Source organism: Pristiophorus japonicus, unplaced genomic scaffold (assembly GCF_044704955.1).
Source record: "Pristiophorus japonicus isolate sPriJap1 unplaced genomic scaffold, sPriJap1.hap1 HAP1_SCAFFOLD_1847, whole genome shotgun sequence".
Lineage (NCBI taxonomy): Eukaryota > Metazoa > Chordata > Chondrichthyes > Pristiophoridae > Pristiophorus > Pristiophorus japonicus.
In genome coordinates this window covers 3,174-29,422 of record NW_027251534.1, presented here as the reverse complement: position 1 = coordinate 29,422, position 26,249 = coordinate 3,174, and the positions used below count along the sequence as shown (strand labels likewise).

Sequence of the window (26,249 nt, the reverse complement as noted above, 5' to 3'; positions counted from 1 at the left end):
GGAAAGTGGAGTTCAGGTCGCTGATCAGCCGTGATCGTATTAAATGGTGGAGCAGGCTCGAGGGGCTGAATGGCCGACTCCTGCTCCTAATTCTTATGTCTCCATTTATAGGATTAACCCTCAACACAAGGATTGATTTTCTCAGTATTGAATCTGCTTGGAGACCTTTCAAAGTAAATGTTTCGGTTTATTATTAACCCCAATTATAGTCTCTGCAATTCCAATCGCTCCCCACTGCCTCGCCGAGTGAACCGCGACACACCTCTGTGGGAGCCAAGCCCGCGTTTCTGAAACGCACTGCTTTGGCTGCGGTCCGGAGATCGAAAGGGTTAAAAGTTGGAAGATTAAGAAGTTTGGATTAAAAACAGGATGTTTAGATCGAAAGAGGCTGCTGGACAATGTGTCTCTCTGATCACCTATGTGTTTACAGTACTTCATGGTGGGAATCTGTTTATGGCAGTGAGGGGACTTCAGGATAATGAGTGGCTGCTCATTATCTGTATGTTGAGTATTTGAGTGTACCTTGTTACTAGGCGAATAATAATTTGATGACATTGTCTATATGCTAAACGATCTGGTTTGTGTATAGTAATTCAGAAAGCAGTTAGCCGTGATTTCAGGACAATTCTACATCGTCTGTATGTTAACTGTCTAAATGTACTATGCAAAGAAATAAGGGTTCAAAGGCTTTTAAAGATGAGTTTGACATGAGACACCACACACTGGAATCTCGGAAAGTGCGTCTTAAGCAGACACGGAAATCGGAGCAAGCAAAAGGTTGGTTTGTTAAGTGTTTGTGGCTCAGTAACTTTCAGACTGGGTTTGTATAGTACAGACTGATTCCCGGGATGGCAGGACTGACATATGAGGAAAGACTGGATCGGCTAGGCTTATACTCACTGAAATTTAGATGAATGAGAGGGGATCTGATGGAAACGTATAAAATTCTGACGGGACTGGACAGGTTAGATGCAGGAAGAATGTTCCCGATGTTGGGGAAGTCCAGAACCAGGGGTCACAGTCTAAAGATAAGGGGTAAGCCATTTAGGACTGAGATGAGGAGAAACTTCTTCACCCAGGGAATTGTGAACCTGTGGAATTCTCTACTGCAGAGAGTTGTTGAGGCCAATTCATTGGATATATTCAAGAGAGATCTAGATGTGGCCCTTACGACTAAAGGGATCAAGGGGTATGGAGAGAAGGCAGGGGTGGGGTACTGAGGTTGAATGATCAGCCATGATCTCACTGAATGGTGGTGCAGGCTCGAAGGGCCGAATGGCCCACTCCTGCACCTATTTTCTATGAATGTCTGAATTGGAAGAGCTGCCTTTGTAACACATCTCAGTAACTTTCATACTTGGTTTGTTTAGTATGAATGTCTGAATAAAAAAATACAGATCCTGCATTTACTACAACTGAGCGTGTGTGTAATTCGATGTTTAAAGCAACGAAGCGAAACGAGCAAGACAGCCTTGCAACAACCTCCTGCAGGGATCGCGAGGGGTAAACTATGAAAAATTAACTCCGATGTGGCGATTTTGGGCGACAGACTGGAAGGGCAACAAGTACATGTAGAACTGTAATAAGGATAAACACTTCAGGAGAGGAGGGAGGAGGGGGCCGGGGGGGGAAATCAGCCATGGAGCTGCTCGATTAACTATATTCCAGAATCCCACAATACGAGAACAGATTTTGTACAAAAAAAACAACACAAGAGGGCTGGACAGCAATCGACAGGAACAGTAACAGCATTAATCGTTTGACTTACTGCAAGGGCACCATTCCGTAATGGCCGCCACATGAGGAACAGGGAGTGACAGAAGCAGACAGTGAGAGATGGCAAAAGACTCTGTTTCTGTGTGGTACCGGAGAGTCAATGTTCCCTTCGAGCTGCGCAGCTCTCTGGAGCTCCCACGCAGCCGGCTATTAAAGGCGGGGATTTTTGCTGGGGCCGTGCCCCCAACCAATAAATGAGAGGGGTCATTGCCGAGGGGTCCCGACCCCACAGCTGGAGGGAACAGTGACCGTACCGGCCCCAACATGGTCACCGAAACTGCCCACACGTTGCTGGTCGTCAAGAGGACGGATTCGGTGACGATGAAACATCCCACCCAATCTCCACACTCACCGAGTCTTTGCTCATCTCCCCAAACCCATCGATGGCTCAGTTGATGCGCGGTCTGGCCCCCCCCCCCCCCCGAGGCCATGTCTTATCACCGTAAAAAGGCGCTATAAAGATTCAGCAGGGTGACTTACCGCCCCTGTGCGCCGCCGAGCGACTGTGACCAACAATAAATCTCTCGTCACCGCGCTCCCCCCCCACCCCCCCAGTTCAGATAATCAAGTCTTATTATTTATTTCTGTCCAACCAAAACAAAACACAAGAGGAATGGTTACCGGAGCGGAGGAATTGCCTCTTGCGTTTCCCGGACAGGCACTGGCCCTGGCCGGAATAGCCATCACCTGGCCGGGGGTTGGTGGTGGAGGAGGGACTTGGCCTGGTCCTCCTGCCTCCCCCCCCCTCACTGCTCCGAAAACTCGGCACCCGTCGGTGGTGCACTACCGGTGCCGAGCCGGGCCAGGCCGGGCCAGTCAGTCCCGAGTGTCTGCTCCGATACACGCCGGTCTTGTCCTCATATTTCCACGTCACTCTCTTTGTCGTTATCGTGGTCACCGTCGTAAAACTCATTGCCAGCCTCGGGCCTGGGGGAGGGAACAGGAATCTGATCAGGGACAGAAATGATTCATTTCCCCTTCCCTCCAACTGACATCATTTAGACAAATACAACAGCGACTACACTCCGACAAATACTTGATTGGCTGTAAAGCGCTTTGGGACGTCCGGTGGTCGTGGAAGGCGCTATATAAATGCAAGACTTTCTTTCTTAAAGCTATATATACACATCTGTGTGTCCTGATCGGTAACGCGCTGCCTGAAAGGGCGGTGGGAGCAGATTCAATAGTAACTTTCAAACCGGGAATTGGGTAAATATTTAAAAAGGGAAATTTGTGGGGCAGTGGGGAGAGCGGGGGGAATGGGACTGATTGGAGAGTTCTTTTGAAGCGTTGAATGGCCTCCCGCTGTATTGTTCTATCATTCTATAACATAAATATAAACACTATATGGAAAAATATATAATATATACAAATAATCTATCTGAAGTGCCCTGGCAACCAGTTATATCAAATCGCTAAGCACTGGTTCAAGCACCTTCTCTGGACCACTGAGGTTGGGAATATGCTAAACCATGATAAGTCACTGCTTAGGCTCATTCTGGGCATCACATTTCAGGAAGGGTTTCACGACCCTGGAGAGGGTGCAGAGGAGGGTTACGAGAATGGTTCCAGGGATGAGGGACTTCAGTTGCATGGATAGACTGGAGAAGCTGGGGTTGTTCTCCTTAGAGCAGAGAAGGTTAAGGAGAGGTTTAATAGAGGAGTTCAAAATCAGGGCGGTGGAAGCAGATTCAATAATAACTTCCAAACGGGAATTAAATAAATACTTAAAGGGAAAACATTTGCCGGGCTGTGGGGGAAGAGCGGGGGGGAGTGGGACTGATTAGATCGCTCTGTCACAGAGCCGGCACAGGCTCGATGGGCCCAATGGCCTCCTCCTGTGCCTTTATGATTCTATTCTAATATATTCCGCCCAGGTTACTTACTCCACAACTTAATCTTTGGGTTGTTCCGGAGTTCTCCTCATTCCTTGACTTTTAACCCATGTCCCCTGAGATCTGAAGCTGTCTCCACACTGAACGATTACTCAGGCTAGGTTTGTATTATCCCCCACCACGAGGTCGCTGCCCTGCTCAGCTCTGTCGCTGTGCGGCGTACCTGCTGTAGTTGTCCTCCGACCCACGCTCCTCAGGGTCAGGCTCGTCTGCCCGCTCATAGCTCAGTAAATCCGAAGGGACGTCATGGATCTGGACGCTGGGAGCATGGTTCAGCATCTTCAGGTTCTCAAAGATGGTTTGCCGGATCTGATCCAGGTACTGGAACAGGAGCCAGGGAATTGATACATTACAATCGTTCAATCTTACAGCCCAAAAGGAGGGCCATCCGGCCCATCACACCCCTGTCCCCATCCGGCCCGTCACACCCCGGTCCCCATCTGGCCCCTCACACCCCGGTCCCCATCCGGCCCGTCACACCCCGGTCCCCATCCGGCCCATCACACCCCCGTCCCCATCCGGCCCCTCACACCCCGGTCCCCATCCGGCCCGTCACACCCCGGTCCCCATCCGGCCCCTCACACCCCGGTCCCCATCCGGCCCCTCACACCCCGGTCCCCATCCGGCCCGTCACACCCCGGTCCCCATCCGGCCCGTCACACCCCGGTCCCCATCCGGCCCGTCACACCCCCGTCCCCATCCGGCCCGTCACACCCCCGTCCCCATCCGGCCCGTCACACCCCGGTCCCCATCCGGCCCATCACACCCCGGTCCCCATCCGGCCCATCACACCCCGGTCCCCATCCGGCCCGTCACACCCCCGTCCCCATCCGGCCCGTCACACCCCCGTCCCCATCCGGCCCGTCACACCCCCGTCCCCATCCGGCCCGTCACACCCCCGTCCCCATCCGGCCCGTCACACCCCCGTCCCCATCCGGCCCGTCACACCCCCGTCCCCATCCGGCCCGTCACACCCCCGTCCCCATCCGGCCCGTCACACCCCCCGTCCCCATCCGGCCCGTCACACCCCCGTCCCCATCCGGCCCGTCACACCCCTGTCCCCATCCGGCACGTCGCGCCCCCCCCCCCCCCACTCCCCCAGTTCCCATTCGGCCCGTCGCCCCCACATCAGCTGTGGCTCAGTAGATAGCACACTTGCCTCTGAGGCAGATGGTTGTAGGTTCAAGTCCCATTCCAGGAACTAGAGCACAAAATCGAGGCTGACACTCCCAGTGCAGGACTGAGGGAGCGCCGCACTGTCGGAGGGACAGTACTGAGGGAGTGCCGCACTGTCGGAGGGGCAGCACTGAGGGAGTGCCGCACTGTCGGAGGGACAGTACTGAGGGAGCGCCGCACTGTCGGAGGGGCAGTACTGAGGGAGTGCCGCACTGTCGGAGGGGCAGTACTGAGGGAGTGCGGCACTGTCGGAGGGGCAGTACTGAGGGAGTGCGGCACTGTCGGAGGGGCAGCACTGAGGGAGCGCCGCACTGTCGGAGGGGCAGCACTGAGGGAGCGGCGCACTGTCGGAGGGGCAGCACTGAGGGAGCGCCGCACTGTCGGAGGGGCAGCACTGAGGGAGCGCCGCACTGTCGGAGGGGCAGCACTGAGGGAGCGCCGCACTGTCGGAGGGGCAGTACTGAGGGAGCGCCGCACTGTCGGAGGGGCAGCACTGAGGGAGCGCCGCACTGTCGGAGAGGCAGTACTGAGGGAGTGCTGCACTGTCGGAGGGGCAGTACTGAGGGAGCGCCGCCCTGTCGGAGAGGCAGTACTGAGGGAGTGCTGCACTGTCGGAGGGGCAGTACTGAGGGAGCGCCGCCCTGTCGGAGAGGCAGTACTGAGGGAGTGCTGCACTGTCGGCCGTATTTCAGATGAGACATCAAACCGAGACCCCGTCTACCCTCTCAGGTGAATGTAAAAGATCCCATGGCACTATTTCAAAGATGAGCAGTGGAGTTATCCCTGAGATATCGCTCAATCAACATAATTATCTGGGTCATTATCACATTACTATTTGTGGGAGCTTGCTGTGCGGAAGTTGGCTGTTGCGTTTCCCACATTACAACACTGACTATACGCCAAATACTTTATTGGCTGATTTGCAACCTCCAGTGGTCATGAAAGAATTCATATAAATGTGAGTCTTTCTGTCTGTCTGTACCCATTCGGCCTACACGCACCACTCCTCTTAGTCCCATTTCTCGACACTTTCTACAGACCCCTTTAACACTTTTCTTTTTCAATCATTTATCTTTTTAAAATGAGATTGCAGTTTCTGCTTCCAGCGGTGTCTGGGAGAGGCGTTCCACGTGCAGAAAAATACCTCTCCTGCTTATTTTATTTTATTCATTTTCAGGATGTGGGCATTGCGGGCATTGATTGCCCATCCCCAGCTGCTCAGAGAAGGTGCTGGTGACCATTCTTCTGGAACCTCTGGCTGCGGGGGTCTTCCTCGGCCTCTACATAGGGCAAGTGAGAGTCACTCACATTGGTGTGCTATCTAACCCCGTGCTGTACCTGCCCTGGGAGTGTTTGATGGGACAGTGTAGAGGGAGCTTTACTCTGTATCTAACCCCGTGCTGTACCTGCCCTGGGAGTGTTTGATGGGACAGTGTAGAGGGAGCTTTACTCTGTATCTAACCCCCTGTACCTGCCCTGGGAGTGTTTGATGGGACAGTGTAGAGGGAGCTTTACTCTGTATCTAACCCCCTGTACCTGCCTTGGGAGTGTTTGATGGAACAGTGTAGAGGGAGCTTTACTCTGTATCTAACCCTTGCTGTACCTGCCCTGGGAGTGTTTGATGTTCACACTTGGTAGCTGAAATTCAGCAGTGCTAAGATCCCTCAACATACAGAGCACAAAATAATCGAAGAGCAGTCGTAAACGGCAAATACATGTGTGGAAAAGAGCTAGAAATAAAGTGTTGTTCACTGTCAGGGAGCCCGTGACTGACCTGCCTGGTGTTCTGGTTTTCGATCCTGGTGCTGACATCTGGGTGAAGCGTGAAGTCTGGAGCGAAGTACTCAAAGTATTCTGAGAGAAACGAGGGTATTCTCCAATTAATGCCAGTTAGCACCACGATAGCACGGTGCAATCACAGAACGGTTACAGCTCAGGAGGTCGCCATTCGGCCCATCCAGCCCGTGCCGGCTTTTGGCTCGAGCCCCTCAGCCAGTCCCACCCCCCCGCCATTTCCCCGTAGTCCTGCAATTGTTTTTCCTTCAGGTACTTAGCCAACTCTCTTTTGAAAGCCGCGATTGAGTCTGCCTCCACCACCCTCTCAGGCAGTGCATTCCAGATCCTAACCACTCGCTGCGTAAAAACGTTTACCCTCGTGTCGCCTCTGGATCTTCTGCCAATCGCCTTAAATCTGTGTCCTCTGGTTCTCGACCCTTCCACCAATGGGAGCAGTTTCTCTCTCTCTACTCTGTCCAGACCCCTCATAAATTTGAACGCCTCGATCAAATCCCCTCTCAACCTTCTCTGCTCTAAGGAGAACAACCCCAGCTTCTCCAGTTTCTGCATTGAAGTCCCTCATCCCTGGAACCATTCTTGTAAATCTTTTCTGCTCCCTCTCCAAGGCCTTCACATCCTTCCTAAAGTGCGGGGCCCAGAATTGGACACAATACTCCAGTTGAGGCTGAACCAGTGTTTTATACAGGTTCATTATAACCTCCTTGCTTTTGTACTCTGTGCCTGTATTTAGTCTCATTCTCTCAGCGGGCTTAATAGAAACATAGAAAGTAGGTACAGGAGTAGGCCATTCGGCCCTTCGAGCCTGCATCACCATTCAATAAGATCATGGCTGAACATGCAACTTCGGTACCCATTCCTGCTTTCTCACCATACCCCTTGATTCCTTTAGCCGTAAGGACCACATCTAACTCCCTTTTGAATATATCTAACGAACTGGTCTCAACAACTTTCTGTGGTAGAGAATTCCACAGGTTCACCACTCTCTGGGTGAAGAAGTTTCTCCTCATCTCGGTCCTAAATGGCTTACCCCTTATCCTTAGACTGTGACCCCTGGTTCTGGACTTCCCCAACATTGGGAACATTCTTCCTGCATCTAACCTGTCCAATCCCATCAGAATTTTATATGTTTCTGAGATCGTCTCTCATTCTTCTAAATTCCAGTGAATATAAGCCCAGTCGATCTAGTCTTTCATATGTCAGCCCTGCCATCCCGGGAATCAGTCTGGTAAACCTTTGCTGAACTCCCTCAATAGCAAGAATGTCCTTCCTCAGATTAGGAGACCAAAACTGCATACAATACTCAAGGTATGATCTCACCAAGGCCCTGTACAACTGCAGTAGGACCTCCCCCTGCTCCTATACTCAAATCCCCTCGCTATGAAGGCCAGCAAGCCATTTGCTTTCTTTACTGCCTGTTGTACCTGCATGCCAACCTCCAATCAGCTTACCACTGAACCTCAGCTGACACGTCGGGTCATGCTCTATAATGGCCGTTTTACAGGCTACACATATTTACCAACGATGAAATAGAGATATGAGGATTGATTTTACAAAATGATTCTCCCGTGCAGCGCCTGAGCTACACCTTTGTAAAATTGTTGTCAGCTAACTGCAACTCGCTCATTCTGCATCTAGTTGGACCAGTTCTTGGCTGGGGCAGAGATTGCATCATATGGTAAGTGGATTAACACGATGCACGCATCGTCACTGTGCTCTCCTGCGCTGGTTTCCATCACCTGACTGAGTCGGAGAGGATTATTCCAGAGGATTTATTTTCCTTATTGCTCCTGGATTTTTTCCATGTTTTTTTGCCTTTCCCAGGACGTTATCTCCTTAACCTCCTCCAACCCTCTGAACATAAGAATTAGGAACAGGAGTAGGCCATCTAGCCCCTCGAGCCTGCTCCACCATTCAACAAGATCATGGCTGATCTGGCCGTGGACTCAGCTCCACTTACCCGCCCGCTCCCCATAACCCTTAATTCCCTTATTGGTTAAAAATCTATCTATCTGTGATTTGAATACATTCAATGAGCTAGCCTCAACTGCTTCCTTGGGCAGAGAATTCCACAGATTTACAACCCTCTAGGAGAAGAAATTCCTTCTCAATTCGGTTTTAAATTGGCTCCCCCGTATTTTGAGGCTGTGCCCCCTAGTTCTAGTCTCCCCGACCAGTGGAAACAACCTCTCTGCCTCTATCTTGTCTATCCCTTTCATTATTTTAAATGTTTCTATAAGATCATCCCTCATCCTTCTGAACTCCAATGAGTAAAGACCCAGTCTGCTCAATCTATCATCATAAGGTAACCCCCTCATCTCCGGAATCAGCCTAGTGAATCGTCTCTGTACCCCCTCCAAAGCGAGTATATCCTTCCTTAAGTAAGATGACCAAAACTGCACGCAGTACTCCAGGTGCGGCCTCACCAATACCCTGTACAGTTGCAACAGGACCTCCCTGCTTTTGTACTCCATCCCTCTCGCAATGAAGGCCATTGAGATCTCTGCGCTCCTCCAATTCTCACCTCTTGTGCATCCCCAATTTTAATCGCCCCACCACTGGCAGCCATGCCTTCAGCTGCCTAGGCCCTAAGCTCTGGAATTCTCTCTATAAACCTTGCTGCCTCTCTATGCTGAATGTTGAATTGTAATGCTGAAAACTAACACTACACCCGGCTTACACAATGAAGGGACCTCCAATACTGGGAACTACCGAACGAATCAGGGCTCTCCCTCCCTCAGGACTGGATTTGTTTCGACTCTCTCTCACCTAAAGTGACGTCAGTCTTTATACCGAGTGTTGAACGGGCGCCTGTATTACTGAGCCACACTCCTGCTTACAGACATCAAGGTGGGTCACGCACAAGAATTGGAAGGCAAAACTCGGCATGTCACTATTCTCAAAGTGACGAAAGCTGCTGAGTGTAAACTAGTGAATAAAAGCATGACAGATTACAACCAGTGAGCTAGAATGGTGAATAAATGATCAGCAGTTTACAATGTGTGTACAGAACCAGTCTGATGTCACTCTTATAGAATCACAGAACAGTACAGCACTGAAGGCGGCCATTCGGCCCATCGAGTCTGCGCCGACTCTATTCGAAGAGCAGCCCAGTCAGTCCCACTCCTCCGTTCTTTCCCCATATCCCTGCAATTTTTTCTCCTTCAATTTATCCAATTTTGAAGGGCATTATGAATCTGCCTCACCACCCTTTCAGGCAGTGCATTCCAGATCATAACCACTCGCTCCGTAAAAAGCTTTTCCCTCACGTCGCCTCTGGTTGTTTTGCCAATCGCCTTCAATCTGTGCCCTCTGGTTATCGACACTTCCGCCGTCGGAAACTGTCTCTCTTTATTTACTCCGCCTGAACCCTTCATGACTTTGATCACCTCTATCAAATCTTCCTAGCCTTCTCTACTCGAAGGAGAACAGCCCCAGCTTCTCCAGGTCTATCCAACTAACTGAAATCCCTCAGCCCTGAAACCATTCAATAAATCTCTTCTGTACCCGCTCCAACCCTCTTGAACAACACCCACCAAAAGCTTTTATGAATCTTAAATTTACAGTTCGGCCATCGAGGAGACATCGTGTTTAATCCGGTTCCGGGGGTGGTACGTCGCAGGCAAGGCCACATTTATTGTCCATCCCTTCTTACTCCGAGGAAATGGTGGTGGGCCTTTCTTCCGCAATGTTGTTGCAACGAATGGCTCAATTCACAGGGCATTGAAGAGGCAACCGGGGAGGATGGGACCGGAGCCATGTGTGGGTCAGACCGGGTAAGGAGGGGTCACTTTATTGGGTCAGTCCAGGGAAGGAGCGGTTACTCCAGGGAAGGAGAGGGCCACTCCAGGGAATCATAGAAACATAGAAAATAGGTGCAGGAGTAGGCCATTCGGCCCTTCGAGCCTGCACCGCCATTCAATATGATCATGGCTGATCATTCACCTCAGTACCCCATTCCTGCTTTCTCGCCGTACTCCTTGATTCCTTTAGCCGTAATGACCACATCTAACTCCCTTTTGAATATATCTAACGAGCTTTCTGTGGTAGAGAACTCCACAGGTTAACAACTCTCTGAGTGAAGAAGTTTCTCCTCATCTCGGTCCTAAATGGCTTACCCCTTATCCTTAGACTGTGACCCCTGGTTTTGGGTTTAATTGGGAACATTCTTCCTGCACCTAACCTGTCCAGTCCCATCAGAATTTTATATGTTTCTGAGATCCCCTCTCATTCTTCTAAATTCCAGTGAATACAAGCCCAGTTGATCCAGTCTCTCCTCATATGTCAGGGAAGGAGCGGGGGTCACTCTGATTGGGTCAGACCAGGTAAGGAGGGGGTCATTTCATTGGATCATACCAGGTTTGAGGAGTGGGGGGAGGTCACTCCATTGGGTCAGTCCATGTCTTGGTGGTCACCAGGTACCCAGATCTTTTATTTTTTTAAACCACAATTTGACGGACTCTGTGATCATTATTTTTCTGAAGTCAAATTGACAATTTGCCGTGGCGGGATTAGAGTTCACGACCTCTGGGATGCTAAAACCATTGCATGAGCGCGCCGGTTTTAGTTGTTGGCAGGAAACGCTATTGTTCCTTTAGATGCGCCAAGTCCCACAGACATGGTTTGAAAATTAACTCACCATTATAAGGCAGCTCATCACTGATCTCTTCATCAACAAGCAGCGAGGTTTCAAACGTCCTGCGAGAGACATGAAACAGTAAATCGCAAACCGTCTCGCTCTGGCTCACAAGCTGACCTGTGCCCGTTAGCTCACACGCATGTTCCCCCAATCAAACTCCCTTCTCTTTTTTGCTCAATTACTCCCGTCCTCTCCTGAAGGCCCCACAAATCCTGACTGTGGCACGGTGACACCGGCACTGACTGCCTTCCAATACTGTAACCAAATGTGGCAAGTCAACAGTGGGTACCGACAGGCTATTCCACCGTGGGGAGGCACCACAGACGCCCCTTATCGCATTCTGTCCCCCAGTGTAGGAGCAGGCGCGCACACACTCGCGCACTTTCAGCTGGAGCCACTAGACAGTGATCTGGAACAGACAGGATGGCTCATTTCCTCTCCTGTTGCAGACACCAATTGCAGAAGTTCAACGGTTCATTGAATCACACAGCACAGGAGGCCATTCGGCCCATCGTGTCTGTACCAGTTCTGTGACAAATCGAACCCCTGCTCTTTCCCCACAGCCCTGCATTTTTTTCTTTTTCAAGTATTTATCCAATTCCCCATTGAAAGTTACTGTTGAAGACGCTCCCATCACCCTTTCAGCAGCACGTTACAACGCACTGCGTGAAAAAATTCTCACCTCTCCCTCTGGTCCTTTTGCCAATCGCCTTAAATCTGTGTCCTCTGGTTACCGAGCGCCCTGCCAGAGGAAATGGTTTCTCCCGATCTATTCTATCAAAACTCTTCACAATTTTAAACACCTCTATTAAACACCCTTAACCTTTTCCCTCTACCTGTCTAGGTTCCGTGACCCTTAATACCCTTTACCCAACAAAAATCTAGTAATCTCAGTTCTGAAATTTTCAATTGGCCCCCGGCCTCAACAGCTTTTTGGGGGAAAGAGAGAGTTCCAGATTCCCAGCACCCGTTGTGTGAAGAAGTGTTTCCTGACATCACCCTGAACGGCCGGGCTCGAATGTTAAGGTGATGCCCCCTTGTTCTGAACTTCCCCCCTCCAGAGGGAATACTTTCTCTCTACCCTATCAAATCCTTTCATCATCTAATACCTCAATTAAATCACCCCCTTAACCTTCTACACTCGAGGGAATACCGGCTCAGTCTGTGCCACCTGGCCTCATAATTTAACCCTTTCAGCCCCGGTATTATCCTGATGAATCTGCACTGCCCCCCCCACTCCGAGGCCGATATATCCGCCCCCAGAGCCTGGGCCCTGAACTGAACCCAGTTACTCCCGGTGCAGTCTGACCACAGCTTTATACAACTGTGACATCAGTTCCTCCCCTTTGTATTCCAGCCCCCCTCGAGATAAGGGCCAACATTCCATGAGCCTCTTTAATTATTTTTTGTACCTGTCCGCTAGCTTTTGTGACTGTTGCACCTTTAAATCTCTCTCTGCTCCTCCAGTTCCCAGCTTCTTTAGAAAATACTCTGGTCTATCTTTCTTAGGTCAAAAAGCGGATGACCTCACACTTTCCCCCCCAACGCTGAACTCCATCTGCCACAGCTTTGCCCACTCACTTAACCTAAGGCTGTCCCTTTACAACTTTCTGCTCCCACCTAACTTGGTGTCATCAGCAAACCTGGATGCATGGCTCACTATTCCTTCATCCAAGCCGTTTGTAAATATAGTGAAAAGCTGAGGCTGTGGCAGATCGTTGGGGAGGTGGGGGATAACCGCGGGGGACGACACAGAGTTAGTCACATCCTGCCAATGCTCACTTGCATTCTGCGGTCTCACATCGCCGCCCACTCACCAGCATCTGGCTACATTCCGCACCGTGTATCCCCCGCCTCCCATCACCAGCAGGGGGATGTTGAAGCTTTTCACAAACTCGACACAGTCCCTGCAAAACAGAACAAAAAAAATCACATCGGGACCTCACAAGTTCACGCTCAGTCCACTGCCAGTGACGGTCAGGATTCGTAGGAACAGAGGAACAGGAGAGAGACCATTCAGCCCCTTGAGCCTGTTACACAGGAACAGGAGGAGGCCATTCAGCCCCTCGAGCCTGTTACACAGGAACAGGAGACCACCATTCGGCCCCTCGAGCCTGTTACACAGGAACAGGAGGAGTCCACTCAGCCCCTCGAGCCTGTTACACAGGAACAGGAGGAGGCCCATTCAGCCCCTCGAGCCTGTTACACAGGAACAGGAGGAGCCCATTCAGCCCCTCGAGCCTGTTACACAGGAACAGGAGGAGGTCATTCAGCCCCTCGAGCCTGTTACACAGGAACAGGAGGAGGCCATTCAGCCCCTCGAGCCTGTTACACAGGAACAGGAGGAGGCCATTCAGCCTCTCGAGCCTGTTACACAGGAACAGGAGGAGGCCATTCAGCCCCTCGAGCCTGTTACACAGGAACAGGAGGAGGCCCATTCAGTCCCTCGAGCCTGTTACACAGGAGCAGGAGGAGCCCATTCAGCCCCTCGAGCCTGTTACACAGGAACAGGAGGAGCCCATTCAGCCCCTCGAGCCTGTTACACAGGAACAGGAGGAGGCCCATTCAGTCCCTCGAGCCTGTTACACAGGAACAGGAGGAGGCCATTCAGCCCCTCGAGCCTGTTACACAGGGACAGGAGGAGGCCATTCAGCCCCTCGAGCCTGTTACACAGGAACAGGAGGAGGCCATTCAGCCCCTCGAGCCTGTTACACAGGAACAGGAGGAGCCCATTCAGCCCCTCGAGCCTGTTACACAGGAACAGGAGGAGTCCATTCAGCCCCTCGAGCCTGTTACACAGGAACAGGAGGAGGCCATTCAGCCCCTCGAGCCTGTTACACAGGAACAGGAGGAGGCCATTCAGCCCCTCGAGCCTGTTACATAGGAACAGGAGGAGGCCCATTCAGCCCCTCGAGCCTGTTACACAGGAACAGGAGGAGTCCATTCAGCCCCTCGAGCCTGTTACACAGGAACAGGAGGAGGCCATTCAGCCCCTCGAGCCTGTTACATAGGAACAGGAGGAGGCCATTCAGCCCCTCCAGCCATTCAAACAGATCATGGCTGATCTGTAATTTTACCCATCGTGGTTCCGTTATCGCTGAACACCCTTGGTTGGTAAAAATCTACTGGTCTCAGTTTGGAAATTTTCAGTTGACCTCCAGCCTCAACAGCTTTTTTTCCAGATACAAGTTATTTAAAAACATTCGGAGTTAAAGATTGCTCAAAAGGGGTTATTTTCACAAGACAACCCACAGTAGGTTGTGATTCTAAAGTCGGATGGAAGGCGGTTTCATAGAATCACAGAAATTTACAGCACAGAAGGAGGCCATTCGGCCCATCGTGTCCGTGCCGGCCGACCAAGAGCTACCCGGCCTAATCCCACTTTCCAGCTCTCGGTCCGTAGCCCTGTAGGTTCAGGTGCACATCCAGGTACTTTTTAAATGTGGTGAGGGTTTCTGCCTCTACCACCCTTTCAGACAGGGTTGTATGCTAATCAGAGGTTGTTCACCCCCCCCCCCCCCCCCCCCCCCCACCCCTGACTTCAAACAATAAGGATAAAGCAGGTCCGTCTACATGTAACTAGGTGGGCTGGCTTTTGGGTACGGAACGCTGTACAGACCGTCACTCAGCAAAAGACGGTGAGGTGAGGTCGTTCTCTCACCTGAGACAGAAGGACGTGGCTTTGAGTCCCACTCCAGAGACATAAGCACCTAATTACTGAGGGAGTGGCGCACTGTCGGAGGGGCAGTACTGAGGGAGTGCTGCACTGTCGGAGGGGCAGTTCTGAGGGAGTGCCGCACTGTCGGAGGGGCAGTACTGAGGGAGTGCCGCACTGTCGGAGGGGCAGTACTGAGGGAGTGCTGCACTGTCGGAGGGGCAGTACTGAGGGAGTGCTGCACTGTCGGAGGGGCAGTACTGAGGGAGCGCCGCACTGTCGGAGGGGCAGTTCTGAGGGAGTGCCGCACTGTCGGAGGGGCAGTACTGAGGGAGTGCTGCACTGTCGGAGGGGCAGTTCTGAGGGAGTGCCGCACTGTCGGAGGGGCAGTACTGAGGGAGTGCTGCACTGTCGGAGGGGCAGTACTGAGGGAGTGCTGCACTGTCGGAGGGGCAGTACTGAGGGAGTGGCGCACTGTCGGAGGGGCAGTACAGAGGGAGTGGCGCAATGTCGGAGGGGCAGTACTGAGGGAGTGGCGCACTGTCGGAGGGGCAGTACTGAGGGAGTGCCGCAATGTCGGAGGGGCAGTACTGAGGGAGTGGCGCACTGTCGGAGGGGCAGTACTGAGGGAGTGCTGCACTGTCGGAGGGGCAGTACTGAGGGAGTGGCGCACTGTCGGAGGGGCAGTACTGAGGGAGTGCTGCACTGTCGGAGGGGCAGTACTGAGGGAGCGCTGCACTGTCGGAGGGGCAGTACTGAGGGAGCGCTGCACTGTCGGAGGGGCAGTACTGAGGGAGCGCTGCACTGTCGGAGGGGCAGTACTGAGGGAGCGTTGCACTGTCGGAGGGGCAGTACTGAGGGAGCGCTGCACTGTCGGAGGGGCAGTACTGAGGGAGTGGCGCACTGTCGGAGGGGCAGTACAGAGGGAGTGTTGCACTGTCGGAGGGGCAGTACTGAGGGAGTGCTGCACTGTCGGAGGTGCCGGCTTTCGGGTGAGACAATAAAAGGAGGCCCTCATCTGCTCTCAGGTGGATGTAAAAGATCCCTTGGCACTATTTCAAACAAGAGCAGGGGAGTTCTCCCCGATGTCCTGACTAATATTTATCCCTCAATCCACATCACTAAACCAGATTATCTGGTCATTTATCACACTGCTGTTTGTGAGAGCTTACTGTGCGCAAATTGACTGCTAATTTCCCACATCACAACAGTGACTGCACTTCAAAAGTACTTCATTGGCTGTGAAGCGCTCATAGACTTCCCGAGATCCTGAAAGGCGGTATAGAAATGTAAGTCTTTCTTTAATGTGCATAGTCTGCCCTTGGATTACTATCCAGGGCGTGTGAACCAGGAATCTGTAGCACAGGCGGAGTGCATAGTACCAACGATATACCATATTTGTGGAGGCACAGCTTTCTGGTTATGGAGGTGAAGAATGCCTATGGAACTTTTACTAACCACTGCTAACCAATGCTTTTGGTCATCTGACCTCATTTCTCCTCACTGGCTCGGTGTCAACATATTTTGTCTGATGACACTCCTGTGATGCGTCTTGGGATGATTTACTATGTTAAAGGTGCTATATAAATACAGGTTGTTGTAACAGAGGAATTGCTGGACGATTAAAGACTTGCATTTATATAGCGCCTTTCACGATCACCAGACATCTAAAAGCACTTCACAGTCAATTAATTACTTTTGGAGTGCAGTCACTGTTGTAATGTAGGAAACTCGGTGACCAATTTGCGCACAGCAAGCTCCCACACACAGCAATGTGATAATGACCAGATAATGTTTTTGTTATGTTGATTGAGGCATAATGTTGGCCAGGACACTGGGGAGAACTCCCCTGCTCTTCGAAATAGTGCCGTGACACCTCCGACAGTGCAGCACTCCCTCAGTACTGCCCCTCCGACAGTGCAGCACTCCCTCAGTACTGCCCCTCCGACAGTGCAGCACTCCCTCAGTACTGCCCCTCCGACAGGGCAGCACTCCCTCAGTACTGCCCCTCCGACAGTGCAGCACTCCCTCAGCACTGCCCCTCCGACAGTGCAGCACTCCCTCAGTATTGCCCCTCCGACAGGGCAGCACTCCCTCAGTACTGCCCCTCCGACAGTGCAGCACTCCCTCAGCACTGCCCCTCCGACAGTACAGCACTCCATCAGCACTGCCCCTCCGACACTGGAATGTCAGCTTAGATTTCTGTGCTCACGTATCTGGAGTGGGACTTGAACCCACAACCGTCTGACTCAGAGGAGAGTGTGCTGGCACAGAAGACCACAGTCCATCGAGTTCGCCTCCTACCATCCACGATACAACAATAATGGAGTCATTGACCAATCGCAGCAATCAGTCTCTATCAACGAGTTTACAGCAGACCCAGACACGAGGCAAGGACAACCCCCAGAGGTGGAGAGTTTTGGGAAGCACGGGTCCCATGTCACCAGTTCAGTATAAGCACGGCTATGTCACGCCAGGCGAAGGCATGTCTCTTCACCGAGGAAGCCATGTGGTACCAAAACAAGCAAGGTTTAGTTACCCGTGTCCTTTTATGCTGAGGTTGAAGCAACCGAGACGATCACAGCCGAGAGAGTCCGCACCGCACTGGAATAAATAAATAAAGCAACATCAGATCCAGCCGAGTGAAGCAATCAACAAATCAAAATCGCAGAGTCCCCAACTCACTGGGCTGCCTGTGCCGGCTCTGTGACAGAGCGATCCAATCATTCCACACCCCCGCCCCGCTCATTCCCCACAGCCCCTTCCAGTATTTATCCAATGCCCGGTTTGAAAGTTACTATTGAATCTGCTCCCACCGCCCTTTCAGGCAGCACGTCCCCGATCACAACTCGCTGCGTTAAAATAATTCTCATCTCCCCCTCTGGTTCTTCTGCCAATCGCCTTAAATCTGTGACCTCTGGTTCACAACCCTTCCACCAATGGGAACAGTTTTGTTCTATCTACTCTGTCCTCACCCCTTATGATTTTGAACACCTCGATCAAATCTCCTCTGCTCCAAGGAGAACAACCCCAGCTTCTCCAGTCTATCCAGGTAACTGAAGTCCCACATCCCTGGTACCATGCTCCACTGAACCCTCAATAAGGCCTCAACAGCCTTCCTAAAGTGTGGTGCCCAGAATGGGACACTACTTCAGTTGAGGCCGAACCCGTGTTTTATAAAGGTTCAGCATCATTTCCTTGCTTTTGTACTTTAAAAAAAATATTCATGTGGGCGTTACTGGCAAAGCCAGTGTTTATTGCAGGTGGTGGTGTTCCTGCTGCCCTTGTCCTTCAAGGTGGTAGAGGTCGTGGGTTTGGGAGGTGCTGCCGAAGACGCAGTTAGATTTCTGGTCAATGGTGACCCCCAGGATGTTGATGGTGGGGGATTCGGTGATGGTAATGCCGTTGAATGTCAAGGGGCGGTGGTTAGACTCTCGCTTGTTGGAGATGGTCATTGCCTGGCACTTGTGTGGTGCGAATGTTACTTGCCACTTATCAGCCCAAGCCTGAATGTTGTCCAGGTCTTGCTGCATGCGGGCATGGACTGCTCCATTATCTGAGGAGTTGCGAACACTGTGCAATCATCAGCGAACATCCCCACTTCTGACCTTATGATGGAGGGAAGGCCATTGATGGAGCAGCTGAAGGTGGTTGGGCCTAGGACACTGCCCTGAGGGACTCCTGCAGCGATGTCCTGGGGCTGGGATGATTGACCTCCAACCACCACAACCATCTTCCTCTGTGCTGGGTATGTCTCCAGCCAGTGGGGAGTTTTCCCCCTGATTCCCCATTGACTTCAGTTTTACTCGGGCTCCTTGATGCCACACTCGGTCAAATGTTGCCTTGATGTCGAGGGCAGTCACTCTCACCTCACCTCTGGTATTCAGTGCTTTTGTCCATGTTTGGACCAAGGCTGTAATGAGATCTGGAGCCGAGTGGTCCTGGCACAACCCAAACTGAGCATCGGTGAGCAGGTTATTGGTGAGTAAGTGTCGCTTGATAGCACTGTCGACAACACCTTCCATCACTTTGCTGATGATTGAGAGTAGACTGATGGGGCAGTAATTGGCCGGATTGGATTTGTCCTGCTTTTTGTGGACAGGACATACCTGGGCAGTTTTCCACAGTGTCGGGTAGATGCCAGTGTTGTAGCTGTACTGGAACAGCTTGGCTAGAGGCGTGGCTAGTTCTGGAGCACAAGTCTTCAGCACACAGCCGGGATATTGTCGGGGCCCATAGCCTTTGTTGTATCCAGTGCGCTCAGCTGTTTCTTGATATCACGTGGAGTGAACCGAATTGGCTGAAGACTGGCTTCTGTGATGGTGGGAACCTCAGGAGGAGGCCGAGATGGATCATCCACTTGGCACTTCTGGCTGAAGATGGTTGCAAACGCACTCATGTGCTGGGCTACGCCATCATTGTGAATGGGGATATTCATGGAGCCTCTGCCTCCTGTTAGTTGTTTAATTGTCCACCACCACTCATGGATGCCTAGTTTTGAGCTGCTGGATCTGTTCTGAATCGATCCCATTTAGCACGATGGTAGTGCCACACAACACGATGGGACCTTGTCTCCACAAGGACTGTGCGTTGATCACTGCTACCAATGCTGTCATGGACAGATGCATCTGCGACAGGTAGATTGGCGAGGACAAGGTCAAGTAGGTTTTTCCCTCGCGTTGGTTCTCTCACCACCTGCTGCATTACACAAATTAGGGTTGTATTCTCTGGAATTTATACGGTTAAGGGATGATTTGATTGAAGTTCTCAAGATATTAAGGGAACTGATAGGGTAGATGGAGAGAAAGTATTGCCGCTGGTTGGGGAGTCTAGGAGTAGGGGGCATAGTCTTAAAAATTAGAGCCAGACCTCTCAGGTGTGAAATTAGGAAACATTTCTACACACAAAGGGTGGAACACTCTTCTGCAAATGACAAATGATGCCAGATCAATTGTTAATTTTAAATCTGAGATCGATAGCTTTTTGTTAACCAAAGGTATTAAAGGCCAAAGGCAAGTATATGGAGTTAGGTTGCAGATCAGCCATGGTCTAACTGAATGGCGGAACAGGCTCGAGGGGCTGAACGGCCTCCTCCTGTTCCTACCCAATGGAAAGGGAGTTTGACAACTGCACCTCTGAGACAGCTGGTGGGAGAGGACGCAGCAGCAAGTAGACCGAAGTAAACGTACCTGGAGCACTATGCACGTGGGCTGATAGAAATCCACAACCTGCTTGATAACTGGCTGGAACAAGAGTCTGTAACCTGAAAGCCAAATGAAAGAGGCACCCGCAAAGTCAGAAGACAAGAACATCCCCACTGCCCCGCTACCAAGGTTAAAACATCGCCATTCAATCATGGTGATAAGAATTATAACAACAACTTGATTTATATAGCGCCTTTAACATAGTGAAACACCCCAAGGCAATTCACAGGAGGGTTATGAGATAAAACATTTGACACCGAGCCACATAAGGAGAAATTCGCGCAGGTGACTAAAAGCTTGGTCAAAGAGGGAGCTTTTAAGGAGCGTCTTGAAGGAGGAAAGAGAGGTAGAGAGGCGGAGAGGTTTAGGGAGGGAGTTCCAGAGCTTGGGGCCCAGGCAGCTGAAGGCACGGCCACCGATGGTTGAGTGATTATAAGAGGGCAGAATTAGAGGAGCGTAGACATCTCGGGGGGGCTGTGGGGCTGGAGGAGGTTACAGAGATAGGGAGGGGCGAGGCCATGGGATTTGAAAACAAGGATGAGAATTTTGAAATAAAGATGTTGCTTAAATGTAGGTCAGCGAGCACAAAAACCTGTCCCGTCTTTACCCGGTCTGAGCCTATAAGTGACTCCAATTCCACACCAAGGTGGTTGATTCTTAATTGCCCTCCGAAGTGCCCTAGCGAGACACTCAGTTATACCCGCAGTTCAAGAAGGTGGTCCACACCCACCTTCTCAGGGCAACTCGGGGCGGGCGTTAAAGGCGGCCATTGCCAGTGGGGCTCACAGCCCAGGAATGAATGGATATAATGGAATGGACTGCTCAGGGAGACCGATAAGTGTGGAATGATTGAGAGGAGAATTGGATAGATATGTGCGGGAGCGAGTGATTGAGAAGGACTGAAACGCTCCTCCCTTACTCTGGTCGTCGATTCCGTCGCGGAGCGGGACATTCAGGCAATAATATCGGCCGCTTTCAGCACCAACTTCATACATGTCGCCTGTGGAGAGAATTTCAAACATCACCCTTCATAATCCGTTCCAAATACAAACAACAGCCTGGAAGAAAATTACATGAATTTAAACAATAAAAATCTGTAAATTAACACTGGAAACAGAGGAACACAGGAACAAGAGGAGGCCATTTAGCCCCTCGAGCCTGTTACACAGGAACAGGAGGAGGCCACTCAGCCCCTCGAGCCTGTTACACAGGAACAGGAGGAGGCCATTCAGCCCCTCGAGCCTGTTACACAGGAACAGGAGGAGGCCATTCAGCCCCTCGAGCCTGTTACACAGGAACAGGAGGCCCATTCAGCCCCTCGAGCCTGTTACACAGGAACAGGAGGAGGCCATTCAGCCCCTCGAGCCTGTTACACAGGAACAGGAGGAGGCCATTCAGCCCCTCGAGCCTGTTACACAGGAACAGGAGGAGGCCATTCAGCCCCTCGAGCCTATTACACAGGAACAGGAGGAGGCCATTCAGCCCCTCGAGCCTGTTACACAGGAACAGGAGGAGGCCATTCAGCCCCTCGAGCCTGTTACACAGGAACAGGAGGAGGCCCATTCAGCCCCTCGAGCCTGTTACACAGGAACAGGAGGAGGCCCATTCAGCCCCTCGAGCCTGTTACACAGGAACAGGAGGAGGCCATTCAGCCCCTCGAGCCTGTTACACAGGAACAGGAGGAGGCCATTCAGCCCCTCGAGCCTGTTACACAGGAACAGGAGGAGGCCATTCAGCCCCTCGAGCCTGTTACACAGGAACAGGAGGAGGCCATTCAGCCCCTCGAGCCTGTTACACAGGAACAGGAGGAGGCCCATTCAGCCCCTCGAGCCTGTTACACAGGGACAGGAGGAGGCCCATTCAGCCCCTCGAGTCTGTTACACAGGAACAGGAGGTGGCCCATTCAGCCCCTACAGCCTGTTACACAGGGACAGGAGGCCCATTCAGCCCCTACAGCCTGTTACAAAGGGACAGGAGGAGGCCCATTCAGCCCCTCGAGCCTGTTACACAGGGACAGGAGGAGGCCATTCAGCCCCTCGAGCCTGTTACACAGGAACAGGAGGAGGCCCATTCAGCCCCTCGAGCCTGTTACACAGGGACAGGAGGAGGCCATTCAGCCCCTACAGCCTGTTACACAGGAACAGGAGGAGGCCATTCAGCCCCTCGAGCCTGTTACACAGGGACAGGAGGAGACCATTCAGCCCCTCGAGCCTGTTACACAGGGACAGGAGGAGGCCATTCAGCCCCTCGAGCCTGTTACACAGGAACAGGAGGAGGCCATTCAGCCCCTCGAGCCTGTTACACAGGAACAGGAGGAGGCCATTCAGCCCCTCGAGCCTGTTACACAGGAACAGGAAGAGGCCATTCAGCCCCTCGAGCGTGTTACACAGGAACAGGAGGAGGCCATTCAGCCCCTCGAGCCTGTTACACAGGAACAGGAGGAGGCCATTCAGCCCCTCGAGCCTGTTACACAGGGACAGGAGGAGGCCATTCAGCCCCTCGAGCCTGTTACACAGGGACAGAAGGAGGCCATTCAGCCCCTCGAGCCTGTTACACAGGAACAGGAGGAGGCCCATTCAGCCCCTCGAGCCTGTTACACAGGAACAGGAGGAGGCCATTCAGCCCCTCGAGCCTGTTACACAGGAACAGGAGGAGGCCATTCAGCCCCTCGAGCCTGTTACACAGGAACAGGAGGAGGCCATTCAGCCCCTCGAGCCTGTTACACAGGGACAGGAGGAGGCCATTCAGCCCCTCGAGCCTGTTACACAGGGACAGGAGGAGGCCATTCAGCCCCTCGAGCCTGTTACACAGGGACAGGAGGAGGCCATTCAGCCCCTCGAGCCTGTTACACAGGAACAGGAGGAGGCCATTCAGCCCCTCGAGCCTGTTACACAGGAACAGGAGGAGGCCATTCAGCCCCTCGAGCCTGTTACACAGGAACAGGAGGAGGCCATTCAGCCCCTCGAGCCTGTTACACAGGAACAGGAGGAGGCCATTCAGCCCCTCGAGCCTGTTACACAGGGACAGAAGGAGGCCATTCAACCCCTCGAGCCTGTTACACAGGAACAGGAGGAGGCCATTCAGCCCCTCGAGCCTGTTACACAGGAACAGGAGGAGGCCCATTCAGCCCCTCGAGCCTGTTACACAGGAACAGGAGGAGGCCATTCAGCCCCTCGAGCCTGTTACACAGGGACAGGAGGAGGTCCATTCAGCCCCTCGAGCCTGTTACACAGGGACAGGAGGAGGCCATTCAGCCCCTCGAGCCTGTTACACAGGAACAGGAGGAGGCCATTCAGCCCGTCGAGCCTGTTACACAGGAACAGGAGGAGGCCATTCAGCCCCTCGAGCCTGTTACACAGGAACAGGAGGAGGCCATTCAGCCCCTCGAGCCTGTTACACAGGGACAGGAGGAGGCCATTCAACACCGCCGCCCACCAGAGGAAACGTTTTTCTCTCTCTACCTTAACAACTCCTTTAATCATCAATTAGACCACGCCTTAATCTTCTATATTCAATGGAATACAGCCTAGCCTGCACAACAATGTCATCAGGAAGGCCATAACCATTCCTCTCTCTTCACAAATGCTGACTGAACTGCTGCATACTTGCAGCATTTGCTGTTTTTACACCAGGTTTCGAGCAATGGGATGAGTGAATGGTTATTCTGTCTTTACTGGGACAGGTGGGTAGGCTGATTGAGGGAAGAATGTGGGCCATGACACCAGGAGAAGTCCCTGCACTTCTTTGAGTAGGTCGCGCGATGGCTAATGTCCACCCGAACAGGCAGACGGGGCCTCGGTTTAACGTTTCATTCAAAACAACGGCACCTCTGACAGTGCGGTGCTCCCTCAGTACTGCCCCTCCGACAGTGTGGCACTCCCTCAGTACTGCCCCTCCGACAGTGCGGCACTCCCTCAGTACTGCCCCTCCGACACTGCGGCGCTCCCTCAGTATTGTCCCTCCGACACTGCAGCGCTCCCTCAGTACTGCCCCTCCGACAGAGCAGCGCTCCCTCAGTACTGCCCCTCCGACAGTGCAGCACTCCCTCAGTACTGCCCCTCCGACAGTGCGGCACTCCCTCAGTACTGCCCCTCCGACACTGCGGCGCTCCCTCAGTATTGTCCCTCCGACACTGCAGCGCTCCCTCAGTACTGCCCCTCCGACAGAGCAGTGCTCCCTCAGTACTGACCCTCCGACAGAGCAGCGCTCCCTCAGTACTGCCCCCCCGACAGTGCAGCGCTCCCTCAGTACTGACCCCCGACAGTGCAGCGCTCTTTCAGTACTGCCCCTCCGACAGTGCAGCACTCCCTCAGTACTGCCCCTCTGACAGTGCAGCACTCCCTCAGTACTGCCCCTCCGACAGTGCAGCGCTCCCTCAGTACTGCGACAGTGCAGCGCTCCCTCAGTACTGCCCCTCCGACAGAGCAGCGCTCCCTCAGTACTGCCCCCCCCGACAGTGCAGCGCTCCCTCAGTACTGCCCCTCCGACAGTGCAGCACTCCCTCAGTATTGCCCCTCCGACAGTGCAGCACTCCCTCAGTACTGACCCCCGACAGTACAGTGCAGCGCTCTTTCAGTACTGCCCCTCCGACAGTGCAACGCTCCCTCAGTACTGCCCCTCCGACAGTGCAGCACTCCCTCAGTACTGCCCCTCCGACAGTGCAGCACTCCCTCAGTATTGCCCCTCCGACAGTGCGGCACTCCCTCAGCACTGGCACTGGGAGCGTCAGTCTATGGCACTCCTGTTCTGGAGCAGGGCTTGAACCGACTCCGACTTTGGGCAGGAGAGCTCTGCCAACTGAGCCAAGCTGACTCCCGAGACTGGCTACAATTTACTGGAGATTCAACAAAGCCTTTCCCCGCTGCGTTGAGCTTCTATCGCTGTCTACATTCACTTTCTGCAGCGGCTGCTGAATTCTGCAGATGGCTGCAGTAAATTTCCCAGAGGGAATCGCTGGTATCAAAGTCCCCCCCCCCAAAGTCTCACCTGTTCCTGGGAAAAAGTAGTTCCCATACTTGTGAAAGGAGACGGTCATGACTCTGTCGGTGAGGTAAAAGGCCTCCTGCACCCCATCCCCATGGTGAATATCGATGTCGATGTACAGGACACGTGGATGGTACCTGCGGGGAACACGTCATTACATTACTCTAGTTCGGAAATCACGTCTCGCCTGCAGAGTGCACAGATTTAGATTGACAGAAAGGATCTTTGGAAGCAACTAAGAGAGAGGTTTGTATCTATATTGTGTCAGAAGTAACGCTCCCGGTCTGGAGATCGCACGCAGGCCGCTCACCGGCTATTAAATGGAAAAGAACGTTACTGCTCAAAAATCTGAATGGCCCATTAAAGGGACCGCGCACCCAACAACAAAATTAGTTGTCGGAAGCGAATGACTTCGAATCGCAGGGACCCGGCCTGGAGGAACACAGCAGTGAGGTGAATCACGAGCTTGTCTGGTTTTTGGGTGATGTTGCCAGTGGGAAGAGTGTCGGTCCCAGGACGCCTTTTTCTTGTTCCTCGTTCCTGGGATGTGGGCGTCGCTGGCAAGGCCGGCATTTATTGCCCATCCCTAATTGCCCCTTGAGAAGGTGAGCCGCCTACTTGAACTGCTGCAGTCTTTGCAGCTATCTGTTAGAACTGAGTGTCTCGCTGGGCTATTTCAGAGGGCAGGCAGGAAGCAGAGAGTCGGGATAAACGGGTCCTTTTCAGAATGGCAGGCTGTGACTAGTGGAGTGCCGCAGGGCTCAGTGCTGGGACCCCAGCTCTTTACAATATACATTAATGATTTAGATGAAGGAATTGAGTGTAATATCTCCAAGTTTGCAGATGACACTAAGCTGGGTGGCAGTGTGAGCTGTGAGGGGGATGCTAAGAGGCTGCAGGGTGACTTGGACAGGTTAGGTGAGTGGGCAAATGCATGGCAGATGCAGTATAATGTGGATAAATGTGAGGTTATCCACTTTGGTGGCAAAAACACGAAGGCAGAATATTATCTGAATGGTGGCAGATTAGGAAAAGGGGAGGTGCAACGAGATCTGGGTGTCATGGTACATCAGTCATGAAAGTTGGCATGCAGGTACAGCAGGCGGTGAAGAAGGCAAATGGTATGT

General features: G+C 52.5%; 1 protein-coding gene across 1 annotated transcript; it reads right to left on the bottom strand.

Moving 5' to 3' along the window:
- Window positions 1–2,331: 2,331 nt before the first annotated feature.
- hdac3 (histone deacetylase 3) lies at window positions 2,332–25,253 on the bottom strand. The gene is made up of 9 exons (XM_070870848.1): window positions 25,126–25,253; window positions 21,059–21,139; window positions 20,125–20,198; window positions 17,475–17,539; window positions 13,098–13,187; window positions 11,281–11,339; window positions 6,622–6,701; window positions 3,835–3,992; window positions 2,332–2,703 (listed from the first exon to the last, which is right to left on the bottom strand). Exons 1-9 carry the CDS (start codon window positions 25,172–25,174, stop codon window positions 2,634–2,636), a joined length of 726 nt encoding a protein of 241 aa, XP_070726949.1. The 5' UTR covers window positions 25,175–25,253; the 3' UTR covers window positions 2,332–2,633.
- Window positions 25,254–26,249: the final 996 nt, after the last annotated feature.